At 35.6% G+C, this 20,471-nt stretch overlaps 1 protein-coding gene across 1 annotated transcript in view; it reads right to left on the bottom strand.

Moving 5' to 3' along the window:
- The window catches only part of LOC136038895 (rho-associated protein kinase 1-like), a gene marked incomplete in the record, with an annotated part of 131,202 nt that overhangs the window by 28,682 nt on the left and 82,049 nt on the right, over positions 1–20,471 (bottom strand). The window contains 2 exon segments of the mRNA XM_065722371.1: positions 4,868–5,122; positions 17,534–17,694. Coding sequence (XP_065578443.1) covers positions 4,868–5,122; positions 17,534–17,694 — 416 coding nt within the window.

Below are 20,471 nucleotides of genomic sequence, written 5' to 3'. Positions count from 1 at the left end.
CTCTGTTTCCTAGCGAAAAGTAAAGGAAAAGCAGGCCATCCCCAGTTGGGGTCGGAAGGTGTCGTAAGGAAAGATTTAAGGGAAATAAAAACATCCAGGAAGAGTTTAAAGAGGGATGCGGAAAGAGGGATGAGGGATGGGGAAGTGTCGTAAGGAGAGATTTAAGGTAAACAATAACTTCCAGGGGAGGCGTAAAAAGAGGGAGGTTTTGATTAGATTGGGGTGAAGGAGGACCGTGTGCTGGAATGGGAGGGTGTCGTACGGAAAGATTTAAGAGAAATAAAAACTTCCTGGCAGGGTTTAAAGAGAGAGGCGTTGACTAGATTGGGATGGAGGATAACCGTGCTTTGGGGGAAGAAGATGTCGTAAGGAAAGATTTAAGGAAAATAAAGACATCCAGGGAGGGTTTAAAGAGTGAGGCGTTGACTAGATCGGGATGGAGGAGGATTATATTAATCACTAATTTAGGAAAACAGTCTTCCTTTTCTCCTTCTGCCTCCTTTTTTTTTTTTCTTTTTTTTTTTTTTTTTTTTTTTTTTTTTTTTTTTTTTTTTTTTTTTTTTTTTTTTTTTTTTTTTTTTTTGTGTGTGTGTTTGTGCTGTTGCATTGGTGATTTCTCTTTTCATAATATTATTCCAGGTTGGATCCAGTGCTGGTGGAGAAAATTTTTTAGTTTTCTCCCCGACAGACCTTTACCCTGGTCCAGGTTTTTAACCTGATATTGTTAATTATTGGTGAGATGGCACTTATGCAAATTTCATGTTCTTTCATGTTTTTTTATGTATTTATTGACCTATTGACCTTGGCATGTTTTTTGGACTTTGATTGTTGGATTTTGATTTGGATGTTGGTTTGTTTTGGATTTATTTTCAATAAATTTTAATGCAGCAAAACACAAATATTAGCCTCGGAACTTGGAACGATTTTTTGAAAGTTAGTAAGTGTAAGAGTCGTTGTTTTCTTTGCCAAGATCATTTTATCCCACGGACTTCTGTTAAGAGTACATTGTATAATAAAAATTTTGCATGCAAGTTACGTGGTAATGTTAATTGTAAAACAACCAATGTAATTTACCTATTAGAATGTAATAAATGCTGCCTACAATATGTGGGGGAAACAACTAATAATATATATAAAAGATTTTCTAGACACAAGACAACAGCTAATAATGAAAAAACTAATAACTATCTAGTTCAACATTGTGGTAATGGTACATGTTCCATATCAGATATAAGTGTCACAATTTTAGAAAATTTAGAGTTAGAAAATTTAAATAAAGAAGAGAAGAATAATAAGACTACGTAAACAGGAGGATTTCTGGATCCATACTCTTGGTACAGCTTATCCTTTTGGGCTAAATGATCGTGTAGCAAAATATGGCGACATGTCTCAGGTTGTTGTTAAATGTATTGATGGTTTTATGGACCATCCTTCTTTTACTTGTCCAACTAAACGTAAAAAACGATCGACAGGACATAGGAAAAATAATAGAAAAAATAAATCCGATTTACATATGCTTTCTATAGATTTATGCCAGCTACTTGAATCTAGGGGTATGATTTCTGTAATAAAATGTCTAAATAATTTATCCAAGAGGAATTTAATCAAACTTTTCTGGATTGTTAAGAATAATACAGCTCTTGAATATAATTTTAAAGTAATATGTGATACAATTTGCATTCTAACTAAAACGAAATTTATTTCAAAAAAGAAAAAGTTTGATAGGATTGGTAATAAGGATAACAGATTATATTTACCTATTAATTTTACTTGTAAACAGATTGAAGATATTAATTTACCGGAAATTTTAAATCAGCGGGATGTGAAACAGGCCCTTCCTAGTAATTTGAATTGATAGTCCAGTTTTAACTTATAAATTTCCAAAAACTATTGGGCAAATTATATTTAATTATAATTTAATACTTAAAAGATTAGATAGTGATATAAATTCGAAACCGGTTTGTAACAGTAAGAAACTTGGCCCATTTGTAAATCCCACTTACAAACATGTTATAACAGGGGACTTGTCAATAATAAAGCATGATGATCTTCAAATTATAATGAATAAAGGGGCTAATTTCCGTCTTTCTCATCATCTGAAACCATCGAGTGTTCTTGATGGCTTGGAAAATGATTTTGATTTATTTATTGATAAGTGGTGTACGAAAGAGAATAAAAATAAAGAGAGTTTTCAAAGTTGGAAGAATTTAATTATTAATAGAATACGGAATAAAATATATTCTAACTTAAAAAATAGAAACACTAAATCATTATTTTATAATGCTAAGATTAAACAAGCAATTGCTAATCTACAGAATGAATTTGTAATTGTGCCAGTGGATAAAGCTAATAATAATTTTGCCATAATTTGTCAGAAGCTGTATTGTGATATCTTAAAAAGGGAGTTATGCACAACTAATGTTTACGAAAAGGTAAATTTAGAGGATGAGAATTTAATTGAAAAGACTGAAGAAATACTTTTTAAAAATTTTAATATTAAATTAAATGACAATGATAAAAAGTTCCCTTTCCTACATTGGACTGTAAAATTTCATAAGAATCCCCCTAAACCACGGTTTATTGCTGGAGCAGCTAAATGTCCAACCCGCATTGCTGCTACTGACCTCTCTTTAATTTTAAAGGAAATTATAAATAAACTTAAAACCTATTGTTCTGGTATTAAAAAATTTTCGAATTTTAATCCATATTGGAGTGTTAATAATTCACTGCAGGTGATAGATTCTTTAACAATGGTTTCAGCTAAAAGAATTGAGTCTTTCGATTTTGCGACAATGTATACTAATTTATCACTCAATTTAGTGTTTGATAATTTAAAAACTGTTATCAAGAAATCTGTCCTCTTATCTAGTAAAAGGTTCTTAAAAATAGATACTTATAATAAAAAAGCTATATGGACAAACTGCTTTAAGACTACAGTTAACTTGAGATGTTATAGCTTGGATATGATTTTTGAGTTATTAGAATTTGTTTTATACAATACTTATATAAGATTTGGTGGTGATTTGTACAAGCAAATCGTGGGAATTCCCATGGGGGGGGGAATGCCAGCCCATTTATAGCTGACTTGTTTTTAAGTCAACTAGAATATAAATATATGATGGATATATAATCCAGATAATTTAAAACATGTTTTGTCAAATAATAAAAGATATTTAGATGATATTTTGGTCTTAAATTGTAAGGATTTCATTGATATTTCTAAAAATATATATCCATCAGAGCTTACTCTTGAACCTAGTCATGGTGCTGGGCATGAAGATCATTTCTTAGATTTAAATATTAATATTTCTGATAATAATAAATTAAGTGATTAGTTTCCCATTCCCTGAAAGTAATATACACTCAAATATCACATATTCGGCGTTTTTCTCACAGTTACTTCGTTATGCAAGGATTTGTAGTAATTATATTGATTTTATAAATAGATGTAAAATCTTAAGCCAAAAATTGATATTAAGAGGTTTTTCTGCAAATAAATTAACTTGGCAATTTAATAAATTTAGTTTCAATTTAATAAATTTAGTTTTCATTATAACGAACTTTTAAATAAATACCAAAAGAATTATCTAGAAATGCTTAAGGAAATTTTCGGCTAATTTCGGAGGTTCGCGAAAAGATGATGCAGCGCCATTTATTTTGAATTGTGTTTCTAATAGAGCGGATTTTTTTAAAAACAGCCACATGGTAAAGATGAATTCTATAATTGTTTAGTTAATTCAGGTTTTTTGTAAAGTGTTAATATTTGTGATTTGGTAAATTTTATCATATTTAGTTTACCTATTGTTGCTAAAAAGAGGAATATACTAACAGGATAAGCTTGTTTTGGTGTTACTTGGTTGTTCTACATTTGCTGGTTTTTTCATAGGCATGTATTTTGGGGGTGATACCTGACACGGGGATGCCATGGAAATTCTGTGGTAGGCACAACACTTGACTGGGTAGAGAATTTAAAGTGCCGAAACCCTATAGGCAAGTGTATTCTCCTGATGAGCCCTTGTGTTGGGTTGTTGCCTCTGAATTATTTGTCTTTATTGTTTTTATTGTTTGGTAAATGACGACTTATACTTATTGACGACATGACTGCCTGTCCATGGATTATTCTTTATGGTTGATTGTGTATGGCTATGCTGTTTGACCTATGTGATTGTATGGATGAGTAGGGTTAAGGCCTCATTCAAGTGCTAGTCTATATTAATCACTAATTTAGGAAAACAGTCTTCCTTTTCTCCTTCTGTCTCTCTCTTTTTTTTTCTTTTTTTTTATGTGTTTGTGCTGTTGCATTGGTGATTTCTCTTTTTTCATAATATATATATATATATATATATATATATATATATATATATATATATATATATATATATATATATAATACAGTTACACGACATAGTTACATAAGTTTAATGTTACACGACACATACTACTAGCCTGAGGAAATTTACCTGCTTTCCGACACCCAAAAGTCAACACCCAAAGGAGAAAACACCCCAAAAGTCAATGAGTAATGGAAGTCAAACTTTCAGATTCAGTATGTTAAAGAAAAACTTAACTGCGTTTTCTACAATAATATGCTCTACAATGATAATATGCTGTCATATACAAATTTTCCAGGGGAGAGAGGGGTTTCCTGGGGAAAACTTTTACGTATGGGAATACGTCTGGCACCGGCAACGTTAACTTTATTTAAGATTTAACTTTTTCGTTTTTTATTTATTTTTTTTAATAAAAAAAAATAATACTATAAACTAACATGACGATTACTATTATTATTTTTGATGATTCGTTAGATACTGTGTTAAAAAAAAAAAAAAAAAAAAACTTTAATGGAACCAAACAAAAGGGTGCATACTGAAAAATGTTGCTCCGTTTCTAGTTGATCTTGAAGCTCCCTCATTTGTGAATCGGTTGATGACTTCATTTGCTTATATCTGATAACTGATTCTTCTAGATTTTTAATTGTTTCTCTGGCACTCTCCACGTCTCTGCTCAGTTGCCTTTCTCTTGATTTAAGGAGGGATACCTCCGATGACATATTGGCCATCTCCAAATGCAATACAGCCTTTTTTGCACCCTCATTCTCTAATAGATTTGAGAGAGACTTGTTCTGAAAAGGAAATAAAAACATTGAAGACAGGGTACGGTATTAAAATAGTAAATAGTATATCAAATAGTATAAAAATTTCGCAGAGTGATAGTAAAAGCATTCTTTGCGCTCTCGTGCTCTAATAGATTGGAAAGTCTTAAGGGCTTAACATTTATCATATATCCTCTTCCTTATTTACTTTTGCGAGGGAGGGAAATACAAAGTGAGATATATCTATATATATATATATATATATATATATATATATATATATATATATATATATATATATATATATAGAGAGAGAGAGAGAGAGAGAGAGAGAGAGAGGGAGAGGGAGAGGGAGAGAGAGAGGAGGAGGAAAACTGCATATGCTTTGACGGAAAAAATCTTTTCTAATTATGACTAGGACTAAAAAATAAATTCAGGTTGATAACCGAAACTAAAATTGCAATCATCTTTAGAATAATGTTCGAAAGTTTACATATCTTTTTTTTTCTCTTCAAACAAAACAGCCCATGCACAACAAATACCACAAAAACGCAGGTCTGTTTACATGTAATCAAATCAACAAAAATACAAACGGCGAACAAAAAACGACAATAGCAGTATTAACTTTGAATTTACTCTACAAAAAAATTCATAGTGTGAGCTTTCGGTGCTAGATAGCAAAATAGCTTCTCACAAACTATTTTTTTTTATCCAAGGCTTTCATTTCGGACTCCCAAGAACAAAAAGGATTCATTAAAAAATTCAGATTCTAAAAAAAAACCTGTCCGGGATTTGAGCCAGGGACCTTCTGCACCCAAAGCAGGAATTACACCTGCTTTGGTGTAACCCATAGAACATAGAACATCTTGAACCTTATTCAGAGAGAAAAACTGTAAACAAATGCATGTCCATAATAATCCAAACAAGAAGACCTTTAATAATAAATGAAGAAGTGGAATAAAAAGAAGTGAAATATTGGGAGGATCTACGGTAGTTCGTCAGAGCTCCAAAAACATTTGTACGACAAGAGAATCAAGGACTACATGAAATTTGAGATATACTAAATTTTGAGAGGATAATAAACGTATTCCTTTGTTTCGATATTTAAATCACGAATGGTAGAATTTGATCACTAGGATCAGCTAAAACCGAGCTAAAACGAAAGAAAATCGTAAAGAAGAGAAAACGATGATACTAACAGCCATTAAAACAAGAGCTAAGAGCTCATATGGCACTTGTGACGAGGTCGGAAGAGCCGAGAGCTCACATGGTACGAGGTCGGAAGAGCCAAGAGCTCATTTGGACGAGGTCGGAAGAGCCAAGAGCCAAGAGCTCATTTGGCACTTGTGAGAAGGTCAGAACCTAAAGTTAAACTTTATAGCACAAGATCCTTCTAAATATCAAATTTCATTAAGATCTGGTCACCCTTTCGTAAGTTACAAATACCTCAATTTTCAAAATTACCTCCCCCCTCCCAATTCCACCAAAGAGAGCAGATCCGGTCCAGTTATGTCAGTCACGTATCTTAGACAGGTTTCTATTCTTCCCATCCAGTTTCATCCTGATCTCACCGCTTTAAGTATTTTCTAAGATTTCCGGTCCCCCCAACTGCCCCCCCCCCCAATTACGTTTGATCCGGTTGAGATTTAAAATAAGATATCAGAGTTACGAGGTCCTTCTAAATATGAAGTTTCATGAAGATCCGATCACTCCTTCGTAAGTTAAAAATACGTTATTTTTCTTATTTTTCAGAATTACCCCCCCCCCCCCGCAATTGAGCGGATCCGTTCCAATTATGTAAATTACGTATGCAAGACTTTTGCTTATTTTTCCAACCAAGTTTCATCCCAATCCTTCCAATCTAAGGGTTTCCCATCATTTTAGGTCTCCCCACCCCAAACTTCCCCCAATGTCACCAGATCCGGTCAGGATTTAAAATAAGAGCTTTGAGCCACGATATCCTTCTAAAAATCAAATTTCATGGAGATCCAATCACCCATTCGTAAGTTAAAAATACCTCATTTTTTCTAATTTTTCAGAATTAACCCCCCCCCCAACTACCCAAAAGAGAGCGGATCCGTTCCGTTTATGTCAATCATCTATCTAGGACTTGTGTTTATTTTTCCCACCATGTTTCATCCCGATCCCTCCACTCTAAGTGTTTTCCAAGTTTTAGGTTTCCCCCTCCCAACTCCCCGCCCCCATCACCAGATCCGGTCGGGATTTAAAATAAGAGCTCTAAGACACGATATCCTTCTAAACATCAAATTTCATTGAGATCCGATCACCCGTTCGTAAGTTGAAAATACCTCATTTTTCTAATTTTTAAGACTTACTCCCCCCCTCCCAACTACCCCAAAGAGAGCAAATAAGTTCCGATTATGTCAATCATGTATCTGGGACTTGCGCTTATTTTTCCCATCAAGTTTCATCCCGATCCCTCTACTCTAAGTGTTTTCCAAGATTTTAGGTTTCCCCCCTCCAACTCCCCCCAATGTCATCAGACCCAGTCGGGATTTAAAATAAGAGCTCTGAGACACAATATCATTCCAAACATCAAATTTCATTAAGATCCAATCACCCGCTCATAAGTTAAAAATACTTCATTTTTCTATTTTTCCGAATTAACCGGCCCCTTCTCCCCCCCCCCCCCCAGATGGTCAAATCGGGAAAACGACTATTTCTAATTTAATCTGGTCCGGTCCCTGATACGCTTGCCAAATTTCATCGTCCTAGCTTACCTGGAAGTGCCTAAAGTAGCAAAACCGGGACTTTAGGTTTTCCCCCTCCAACTCCCCCCAATGTCATCAGATCCGGTCGGGATTAAAAATAAGAGCTCTAAGACACAATATCATTCCAAACATCGAATTTCATTAAGATCCAAATACCCGCTGATAAGTTAAAAATACTTCATTTTTTCTATTTTTTGCGAATTAACCGGGCCCCCACTCCCCCCCAGATGGTCAAATCGGGAAAACGACTATTTCTAATTTAATCTGGTCCGGTCCCTGATACGCTTGCCAAATTTCATCGTCCTAGCTTACCTGGAAGTGCCTAAAGTAGCAAAACCGGGACCGACAGACAGACAGACAGACCGACACACAGACCCACAGAATTGGCGACTGCTATATGTCACTTGGTTAATACCAAGTGCCATAAAAAAGTTTTACCAGAAAATCGCTAATTTCAAGTAGAAAGATATATTATTTTCAAAATACTTTTTTTCACAACCATTCCCTATGGAAATACCATTCCTAATAAGACTTGGGCTTTTGCTTAGTTGTAGTTCACAAGGAAATCGTCCAATAAATATTCGTCTTTGTGATCTCATTGAAAAGTCGACCCAATAGCAACCCATTCACGAGAAAAAAAACACACAAATTAAAAGATTTTTTTTCAGTTTGCTGACATCCTATTAATGCCCGAAGAGGGACTGGCCATACTTAAAGAAGCCTCATATACTGCAGTGATCAGTAGACTGGTCATTCACGGGATTGACATAGATACAACTTTAGAAGATTTAGAAGCACCACCCCTAAGCGAAGAAGACGTAGAATCGGACCCATAGACTAAATATGAATCACAAAAAAATGAAATCATTTCTAAAAAATAACTTGCATAAAAAACTGATCTTTTTATTGTTTGAATAAATTGGAATTTGTTTTATATATGTTGTTCTATATTTATTTAAAAAACCTAGTCTGAGGTTTTTTTTAACACTTTTTTGAAAAAATATAGAATATAAACCTCACCCCGCTGCCAGCGGGGCTCATGGAGCTTCGCTCTATAGATAATGTTACCTGTAAGCAAGCCCACTTTACGCATTTTTACTTTCATAATTTTTAATTATATTAATTTTTTAATTTTATCCTTATCTTTTGACATAGATTCTTGAATGACTTCCATTTCTTCTCATCAAATTCATGGAAAACGTTTTAAATACGTATTTAAATTGCGCATCGTTGTCTGTGCCCAAAGGACTGGGAACTAATTAAAAGTCAATAGCTAAGTTCATGAATGTGAAATCATCATTGATGACTGTCACAGTGTAAAAATATTTTCCCTTTACTATAGGGTTCCATGCAAAATCTGTTTGCTACAATTGTTATGCATATTGTAAATTGTTTTCTTATCATGCTTCCTTCTCAAACATGTTTCCTTCTTAAATCGTAAGTTAAAAATACCTAATTTTTATAATCTTTCAGAATTAACCCTCGCCCCCACTCCCCCAAAGAGACCGGATCCACCCTTCCAACTCCCCCGAATGTCACAGGATCTGGTCGGAATTTGAAATTAGAACTTTATAGCACAAGATCCTTCTAAATATCAAATTTAATTAAGATCTGGTTACCCTTTCGTAAGTTACAAATACCTCAATTTTAAATCTAAGCGTTTCCCATCATTTTAGGTCTCCCCACCCCAAACTTCCCCCAATGTCACCAGATCCGGTCAGGATTTAAAATAAGAGCTTTGAGCCACGATATCCTTCTAAAAATCAAATTTCATGGAGATCCAATCACCTGTTCGTAAGTTAAAAATACCTCATTTTTTCTAATTTTTCAGGATTAACCCCCCCCCCCCCAACTACCCAAAAGAGAGCGGATCCGTTCCGTTTATGTCAATCATCTATCTAGGACTTGTGTTTATTTTTCCCACCATGTTTCATCCCGATCCCTCCACTCTAAGTGTTTTCCAAGTTTTAGGTTTCCCCCTCCCAACTCACCGCCCCCATCGCCAGATCCGGTCGGGATTTAAAATAAGAGCTCTAAGACACGATATCCTTCTAAACATCAAATTTCATTGAGATCCGATCACCCGTTCGTAAGTTGAAAATACCTCATTTTTCTAATTTTTAAGACTTACTCCCCCCCCCCCAACTACCCCTAAGAGAGCAAATAAGTTCCGATCATGTCAATCATGTATCTAGGACTTGCGCTTATTTTTCCCATCAAGTTTCATCCCGATCCCTCTACTCTAAGTGTTTTCCAAGATTTTAGGTTTCCCCCCTCCAACTCCCCCCAATGTCATCAGACCCAGTCGCGATTTAAAATAAGAGCTCTGAGACACAATATCATTCCAAACATCAAATTTCATTAAGATCCAATCACCCGCTCATAAGTTAAAAATACTTCATTTTTTCTATTTTTCCGAATTAACCGGCCCCTTCTCCCCCCCCCCAGATGGTCAAATCGGGAAAACGACTATTTCTAATTTAATTTGGTCCGGTCCCTGATACGCTTGCCAAATTTCATCGTCCTAGCTTACCTGGAAGTGCCTAAAGTAGCAAAACCGGGACTTTAGGTTTTCCCCCTCCAACTCCCCCCAATGTCATCAGATCCGGTCGGGATTAAAAATAAGATCTCTAAGACACAATATCATTCCAAACATCAAATTTCATTAAGATCCAAATACCCGCTGATAAGTTAAAAATACTTCATTTTTTCTATTTTTTGCGAATTAACCGGGCCCCCACTCCCCCCCCCAGATGGTCAAATCGGGAAAACGACTATTTCTAATTTAATCTGGTCCGGTCCCTGATACGCTTGCCAAATTTCATCGTCCTAGCTTACCTGGAAGTGCCTAAAGTAGCAAAACCGGGACCGACAGACAGACCGACAGACAGACCGACAGAATTGGCGACTGCTATATGTCACTTGGTTAATACCAAGTGCCATAAAAAAGTTTTACCAGAAAATCGCTAATTTCAAGTAGAAAGATATATTATTTTCAAAATACTTTTTTTCACAACCATACCCTATGGAAATACCATTCCTAATAAGACTTGGGCTTTTGCTTTGTTGTAGTTCACAAGGAAATCGTCCAATAAATATTCGTCTTTGTGATCTCATTGAAAAGTCGACCCAATAGCAACCCATTCACGAGAAAAAAAACACACAAATTAAAAGATTTTTTTTTCAGTTTGCTGACATCCTATTAATGCCCGAAGAGGAACTGGCCATACTTAAAGAAGCCTCATATACTGCAGTGATCAGTAGACTGGTCATTCACGGGATTGACATAGATACAACTTTAGAAGATTTAGAAGCACCACCCCTAAGCGAAGAAGACGTAGAATCGGACCCATAGACTAAATATGAATCACAAAAAAATGAAATCATTTCTAAAAAATAACTTGCATAAAAAACTGATCTTTTTATTGATTGAATAAATTGGAATTTGTTTTATATATGTTGTTCTATATTTATTTAAAAAACCTAGTCTGAGGTTTTTTTTAACACTTTTTTGAAAAAATATAGAATATAAACCTCACCCCGCTGCCAGCGGGGCTCATGGAGCTTCGCTCTATAGATAATGTTACCTGTAAGCAAGCCCACTTTACGCATTTTTACTTTCATAATTTTTAATTATATTAATTTTTTAATTTTATCCTTATCTTTTGACATAGATTCTTGAATGACTTCCATTTCTTCTCATCAAATTCATGGAAAACGTTTTAAATACGTATTTAAATTGCGCATCGTTGTCTGTGCCCAAAGGACTGGGAACTAATTAAAAGTCAATAGCTAAGTTCATGAATGTGAAATCATCATTGATGACTGTCACAGTGTAAAAATATTTTCCCTTTACTATAGGGTTCCATGCAAAATCTGTTTGCTACAATTGTTATGCATATTGTAAATTGTTTTCTTATCATGCTTCCTTCTCAAACATGTTTCCTTCTTAAATCGTAAGTTAAAAATACCTAATTTTTATAATCTTTCAGAATTAACCCTCGCCCCCACTCCCCCAAAGAGACCGGATCCACCCTTCCAACTCCCCCGAATGTCACAGGATCTGGTCGGAATTTGAAATTAGAACTTTATAGCACAAGATCCTTCTAAATATCAAATTTAATTAAGATCTGGTTACCCTTTCGTAAGTTACAAATACCTCAATTTTAAATCTAAGCGTTTCCCATCATTTTAGGTCTCCCCACCCCAAACTTCCCCCAATGTCACCAGATCCGGTCAGGATTTAAAATAAGAGCTTTGAGCCACGATATCCTTCTAAAAATCAAATTTCATGGAGATCCAATCACCTGTTCGTAAGTTAAAAATACCTCATTTTTTCTAATTTTTCAGGATTAACCCCCCCCCCCCAACTACCCAAAAGAGAGCGGATCCGTTCCGTTTATGTCAATCATCTATCTAGGACTTGTGTTTATTTTCCCACCATGTTTCATCCCGATCCCTCCACTCTAAGTGTTTTCCAAGTTTTAGGTTTCCCCCTCCCAACTCACCGCCCCCATCGCCAGATCCGGTCGGGATTTAAAATAAGAGCTCTAAGACACGATATCCTTCTAAACATCAAATTTCATTGAGATCCGATCACCCGTTCGTAAGTTGAAAATACCTCATTTTTCTAATTTTTAAGACTTACTCCCCCCCCCCCCAACTACCCCTAAGAGAGCAAATAAGTTCCGATCATGTCAATCATGTATCTAGGACTTGCGCTTATTTTTCCCATCAAGTTTCATCCCGATCCCTCTACTCTAAGTGTTTTCCAAGATTTTAGGTTTCCCCCCTCCAACTCCCCCCAATGTCATCAGACCCAGTCGGGATTTAAAATAAGAGCTCTGAGACACAATATCATTCCAAACATCAAATTTCATTAAGATCCAATCACCCGCTCATAAGTTAAAAATACTTCATTTTTTCTATTTTTCCGAATTAACCGGCCCCCTTCTCCCCCCCCCCCCCCAGATGGTCAAATCGGGAAAACGACTATTTCTAATTTAATCTGGTCCGGTCCCTGATACGCTTGCCAAATTTCATCGTCCTAGCTTACCTGGAAGTGCCTAAAGTAGCAAAACCGGGACTTTAGGTTTTCCCCCTCCAACTCCCCCCAATGTCATCAGATCCGGTCGGGATTAAAAATAAGATCTCTAAGACACAATATCATTCCAAACATCAATTTCATTAAGATCCAAATACCCGCTGATAAGTTAAAAATACTTCATTTTTTCTATTTTTTGCGAATTAACCGGGCCCCCACTCCCCCCCCCAGATGGTCAAATCGGGAAAACGACTATTTCTAATTTAATCTGGTCCGGTCCCTGATACGCTTGCCAAATTTCATCGTCCTAGCTTACCTGGAAGTGCCTAAAGTAGCAAAACCGGGACCGACAGACAGACCGACAGAATTGGCGACTGCTATATGTCACTTGGTTAATACCAAGTGCCATAAAAAAGTTTTACCAGAAAATCGCTAATTTCAAGTAGAAAGATATATTATTTTCAAAATACTTTTTTTCACAACCATTCCCTATGGAAATACCATTCCTAATAAGACTTGGGCTTTTGCTTAGTTGTAGTTCACAAGGAAATCGTCCAATAAATATTCGTCTTTGTGATCTCATTGAAAAGTCGACCCAATAGCAACCATTCACGAGAAAAAAAACACACAAATTAAAAGATTTTTTTTCAGTTTGCTGACATCCTATTAATGCCCGAAGAGGAACTGGCCATACTTAAAGAAGCCTCATATACTGCAGTGATCAGTAGACTGGTCATTCACGGGATTGACATAGATACAACTTTAGAAGATTTAGAAGCACCACCCCTAAGCGAAGAAGACGTAGAATCGGACACATAGACTAAATATGAATCACAAAAAAAATGAAATCATTTCTAAAAAATAACTTGCATAAAAAACTGATCTTTTTATTGTTTGAATAAATTGGAATTTGTTTTATATATGTTGTTCTATATTTATTTAAAAAAACCTAGTCTGAGGTTTTTTTTAACACTTTTTTGAAAAAATATAGAATATAAACCTCACCCCGCTGCCAGCGGGGCTCATGGAGCTTCGCTCTATAGATAATGTTACCTGTAAGCAAGCCCACTTTACGCATTTTTACTTTCATAATTTTTAATTATATTAATTTTTTAATTTTATCCTTATCTTTTGACATAGATTCTTGAATGACTTCCATTTCTTCTCATCAAATTCATGGAAAACGTTTTAAATACGTATTTAAATTGCGCATCGTTGTCTGTGCCCAAAGGACTGGGAACTAATTAAAAGTCAATAGCTAAGTTCATGAATGTGAAATCATCATTGATGACTGTCACAGTGTAAAAATATTTTCCCTTTACTATAGGGTTCCATGCAAAATCTGTTTGCTACAATTGTTATGCTATTGTAAATTGTTTTCTTATCATGCTTCCTTCTCAAACATGTTTCCTTCTTAAATCGTAAGTTAAAAATACCTAATTTTTATAATCTTTCAGAATTAACCCTCGCCCCCACTCCCCCAAAGAGACCGGATCCACCCTTCCAACTCCCCCGAATGTCACAGGATCTGGTCGGAATTTGAAATTAGAACTTTATAGCACAAGATCCTTCTAAATATCAAATTTAATTAAGATCTGGTTACCCTTTCGTAAGTTACAAATACCTCAATTTTAAATCTAAGCGTTTCCCATCATTTTAGGTCTCCCCACCCCAAACTTCCCCCAATGTCACCAGATCCGGTCAGGATTTAAAATAAGAGCTTTGAGCCACGATATCCTTCTAAAAATCAAATTTCATGGAGATCCAATCACCTGTTCGTAAGTTAAAAATACCTCATTTTTTCTAATTTTTCAGGATTAACCCCCCCCCCCCCAACTACCCAAAAGAGAGCGGATCCGTTCCGTTTATGTCAATCATCTATCTAGGACTTGTGTTTATTTTTCCCACCATGTTTCATCCTGATCCCTCCACTCTAAGTGTTTTCCAAGTTTTAGGTTTCCCCCTCCCAACTCACCGCCCCCATCGCCAGATCCGGTCGGGATTTAAAATAAGAGCTCTAAGACACGATATCCTTCTAAACATCAAATTTCATTGAGATCCGATCACCCGTTCGTAAGTTGAAAATACCTCATTTTTCTAATTTTTAAGACTTACTCCCCCCCCCCAACTACCCCTAAGAGAGCAAATAAGTTCCGATCATGTCAATCATGTATCTAGGACTTGCGCTTATTTTTCCCATCAAGTTTCATCCCGATCCCTCTACTCTAAGTGTTTTCCAAGATTTTAGGTTTCCCCCCTCCAACTCCCCCCAATGTCATCAGACCCAGTCGGGATTTAAAATAAGAGCTCTGAGACACAATATCATTCCAAACATCAAATTTCATTAAGATCCAATCACCCGCTCATAAGTTAAAAATACTTCATTTTTTCTATTTTTCCGAATTAACCGGCCCCTTCTCCCCCCCCCCAGATGGTCAAATCGGGAAAACAACTATTTCTAATTTAATCTGGTCCGGTCCCTGATACGCTTGCCAAATTTCATCGTCCTAGCTTACCTGGAAGTGCCTGAAGTAGCAAAACCGGGACTTTAGGTTTTCCCCCTCCAACTCCCCCCAATGTCATCAGATCCGGTCGGGATTAAAAATAAGAGCTCTAAGACACAATATCATTCCAAACATCAAATTTCATTAAGATCCAATCACCCGCTCATAAGTTAAAAATACTTCATTTTTTCTATTTTTCCGAATTAACCGGCCCCTACTCCCCCCCCCCCAGATGGTCAAATCGGGAAAACGACTATTTCTAATTTAATCTGGTCCGGTCCCTGATACGCTTGCCAAATTTCATCGTCCTAGCTTACCTGGAAGTGCCTAAAGTAGCAGAACCGGGACTTTAGGTTTTCCCCCTCCAACTCCCCCCAATGTCATCAGATCCGGTCGCGATTTAAAATAAGAGCTCTAAGACACAATATCATTCCAAACATCAAATTTCATTAAGATCCAATCACCCGCTCATAAGTTAAAAATACTTCATTTTTTCTATTTTTCCGAATTAACCGGCCCCCCACTCCCCCCCAGATGGTCAAATCGGGAAAACGACTATTTATAATTTAATCTGGTCCGGTCCCTGATACGCTTGCCAAATTTCATCGTCCTAGCTTACCTGGAAGTGCCTAAAGTAGCAAAACCGGGACCGACAGACAGACCGACAGACCGACAGACAGAATTGGCGACTCCTATATGTCACTTGGTTAATACCAAGTGCCATAAAAAGAAGAAAACTATGTAAATATTTCGGTCAAGACCTAAACTTAACCGTCTTCAGTACGAATTAAATAATAGAAAATATAGATAAGAGCCCACAGGACAATATACAAAAAAACAAATCTTAAAACAAACACTAAAATTAAAAGAAGACGAAAAAGGATAACGAAAAAGATAACGGGTAACGAAAGGATAACGATGAAAGGGTAACTGAATAAAAGATCCGATAGTGAATGGCAATTTAAACTTTCATTTTATGTAAGGCTTTTTAAAGGCTAATCGCTTACCAGGCATGGTATTATCAAAGATTCCATAAGGTTGCGAAATATGGGTATGTGGATGGATATAAAAAAGATCGTAGTTAATAAGTTCATTATAATTAGGAAAGTTTCCCCAGTATCTCTATTGATTTCACGACTTTACAATTATTTTTTCGTTTTTTCATGGTTAGCCAGTGTTGTCTCAGAAATTATTAATTCTGGGTTTCAGAGCGGGATGATTTTTGGTATTAGTTAAAACTATGAATGGGTCATTATTCGTTCTAATCCATGTTCTCAAAATTACAAAATTGCGGAGATAAATCAACTATAACCTCTAAAGTTTAGAGGTTACAGTCGTTTTTCTCCCTCTTAAATGAACGGACATTGACTAAATAGCAGGTCACTGGTTCTGTTTTACTTGTGAGTCATAGATGTGAGATGATTCGCGTAAATAAGATTAGTAACCCCAAGAGCTATGTCTGAGAATTCCTCGCGAGCTATCAAAAGCTTGCAGTCGACGATTTCTTGATATCTGCTCTAAATAAACGACCAGAACCTTAAATTTTGGCATGTTCGGCATGTTGGCATTAAGTTTGGCATGTTAGCGCTACCCGGAAATTACATGGGTTTGTCAACAATGTTGCCATATCCGGGTTGTAGCGGTAGCTAGCAACCTAGTAAGGGACGATCAAGTCCAAAACCAAGAAATATAATAACCCATAACTCCTGAAAATAGTACATGTAAGACCACGGGCTTACTGAGTCATGAATCAACGAACAATTAATATTAGAAAATAATTAATTAACAATTAAAAAAGATACGGCAGAAGTAATAAATCAAGAACAGAGGAAACTCCCATTCGATAAGCTGCACTCGCTTATCCTGATTTCATTTCAGCTCAAAGACAAACAAATTGCATCAAATGCCATTTACCTTTTGGGAGCACGGATCCACCCTCATTTTTTGCTCCTTTTTTCGTCGATTGGATATTGAATTTATAAATTCTACGTAATTCGATTATTTGACATTTAATTCGACAGTTGATTCTTTGGAATTCAATATTTAATATTCGATTATTTGCTACAATTCTGCAGTAATTGAGCAAAGTTTAGTTTTTTATCGGTAAGTATGACTATAGTTTGGCCCGGGAACTAGATTTAACTGATAAAGATGAACACACCTTTTCGATTTCCTGCTTCAGCTCAGACTCCATTTTGGAAATTTGTTGCTGTAACTGTCTTAAATCTACAGCCATCATTGACAATTGCCTCTCTTTTTCTTCTGCCAAACATTCAGCATTTTGTCGGGCTGATTTTTCTTCTATCAAATTGTTCTGAAGACCTTTAAATACCGAAAATGTAGTTGTACAAGTTATCAAATATTAAAATGTTTAATATATAATAATATTATGTTTAATATATTTAATAAATATATATATATATATATATATATATATATATATATATATATATATATAACATCAACCAAAAATGTACGCAGAAAATTTTTTGGGGGTGAGGGGAGCAACAATAAATTTTTTTTTCATATAATTTGAATAAAAATACTCGGAAATTTGGAAAAATTTGGGAGCTCAGGGAAGACACGGGCCCTGAGGCCCCCATCCCCTATGTACCTTCATGTTATCTACGTGCCGATATCATCAGTCTACTCTACATTATTTAGTTATCTCCGTCGTCTTTCTCAAATGCTCACCCGTGTATCTCTTAATATTGTAGCCTATTTCCAAAAGGCGTAAGTATCCACGAAGGATTCAAATTCCAAATCTGATTCGGGATCAACTTTCCAAACTGATATCCAACATTAAACTTTTCCTCTGAACATATACTTTCTGTCTGGTCCTCCTTATACCTACACGCATCTTTAGTAAGTTTTGGTGCTACATCCATCTTTGGCTGATCTTTCGATGCTTATACTGAGACAATCACTCAAAAGGAAAATCCGCAGTAAAACATAGTTTTAAACAAAGTAGGCAAAATAGTAGGCAAAATTAGGAAAAGGGCATTGTCAATTGAATGCTAACCAGATTTCATAATTTCATTGTTGTTCTATAGTTGGTATTTAACAGACTAGACATTAAAATTCCTGATTTGACTTCATAACCTTCGAAAGTAAGCTAAATAAGAAGATGATAAAAGAATTTTAAAATAAAGAACGGGCAAGTTCAAATACAATAATTATAAAAACTGTGAAAAATAACGGCTTTTAATTAAGGCTTTTTTATACCAACGAAAATACAAAAATTTCAATAATAATACCTAAAATAGATATTTTCACAATCTGGAGGTAGGGGAAGGGGGATCCAAAGGGCAATAAACAGTCTTTCTTGCGCCAAAAAAAACACCAACAACAGAAATTGTTGCAGTTACCAGGAAGAGTTGTATTAAAGTCCAGTTTTTTAGATAAATTTCATTATTTGCACTGTAAGTACAAAACGAGCATCATTTTTTATTCTCAATTGTTTCCTTCCCTTTTAGTATTTAGCTCTCTTTTCCTTGTTTTATATCTGAATAGACATCCAAAATTATAGAAGAGTCATCGCAATAAGCGAACCGATAAACAGTCATAAGGGACCTAACAAGAATGGTGGCAATCTATAGTTGCATAGGAGAAAGATATCTGAATAGCTGGTTTTGCCAGCCTCAAACACCTTAGAAAAGCATTGTTGGTGGTATGATAATAAAAAGCGCTGCCATCAAAAACACTTGCCGTAAATTATCTTATTAATTATTATTTTATCAATTATTATTATCTTATTAATTAATCGGTAAAATGTAATTAATTATATAATTAATATGTCTACGGTCTTGCCTTTTGAAGTAATGACATGTCATTTCTTGTCCCGGTCTTTATATAGGGGGACAGGGTTCCACATTAGAGCTTCAATATGATAAACAACTCTGCTCAAATAACAGACAATCTTAGGTAAGCAAATATCTTTATTGTTTAAAGGCAATAAGAGAAAAGACACATTTTATAATTCTTGGAAACACCAAGAATCATCGGGAAACCGATACTGAAAAATTACGGAAATACCAAAAATATTTGCAAAGGGTGCGTTTATACTTTATACAATGTTGTAGACCCAACACTTAGATACAAAGTAGCATAATCTTAATCTTTGGATTTTTTTTTCTAAGTAAATTAAAATATGAGGATATTTCAAGCCAGTGAAAGTGCCACGTTGTTGTTCTTCATCAGTTTTTTTCTAATCTTATTTTTTCCTCAGTAAGTTAAATATAGCTACTACTACTAACAACTTGCCGCAGCACCAAGCCGCCTGAGGCCAACAGAGCTACGCCTTCTCCTCCCCCATCCCAACCTATTCAAATCCTCCCTATTTACATCCTCCCAGGAGGATCCCACTTTCCTTAAATCTTTCTGTATGACATCCTCCAAACCCAACCGCGGACGACCTGCTTTCCGTTTAGCCCTTGACGTTGGCCAAAAAGGACATATTCGGTAATATGTCACCTTTCATCCGCAGAACATGCCCAAACCATCTCAAAAGAATGTAAAAACGGATTAAATAAAAATGGACTAAATACAAACTTATACAAAAATTATAGAAAATTAAAAGTAATATTTGAAGTAAAAAGTTGATTTTTTTATGGAACAAAATTATGTACATAAACTTTATAAGAAAGCTCCATTCTGAAAACAGCGACAAAGTTACTTGGCAGATTTCTAATGACCACAAGAATCAACCCTTTCTAAACGTAAGGATTAGAATCGCAGCTTCAGAGTACTTTGCTAATGTTCAAGAACCCTCGCAGAAGTGCCGGAATAGCCCTTATATACGAACAGATTAATTGCCATTTCAAGGGAACTCCCGTTGCTCTACGAGCTAAGGGTGCTTAAATATTCTGTAGGACTGTGGAAGATGGACGAGTTCATTTTATCTTAAAATGCAAGAATATATCCCACAATTGGGTGATTTTGGGGGAAGGGAAGAGGGGTTAGAGGAAAAATTATTACACAAGCAACTGACACAGTAAATTTCAGGACAGAAGCTTAAAAATTTTGGTGTCGTTTATTATTTGGGTTGGGACGGGGATTAGTAAGGTTAGCCAGAGCAGACCAAGGTCTCCAAATAGGCA

Source organism: Artemia franciscana, chromosome 18, assembly GCF_032884065.1.
Source record: "Artemia franciscana chromosome 18, ASM3288406v1, whole genome shotgun sequence".
NCBI classification, from domain to species: domain Eukaryota; kingdom Metazoa; phylum Arthropoda; class Branchiopoda; order Anostraca; family Artemiidae; genus Artemia; species Artemia franciscana.
This window is presented reverse-complemented; position numbering and strand designations above follow the sequence as displayed.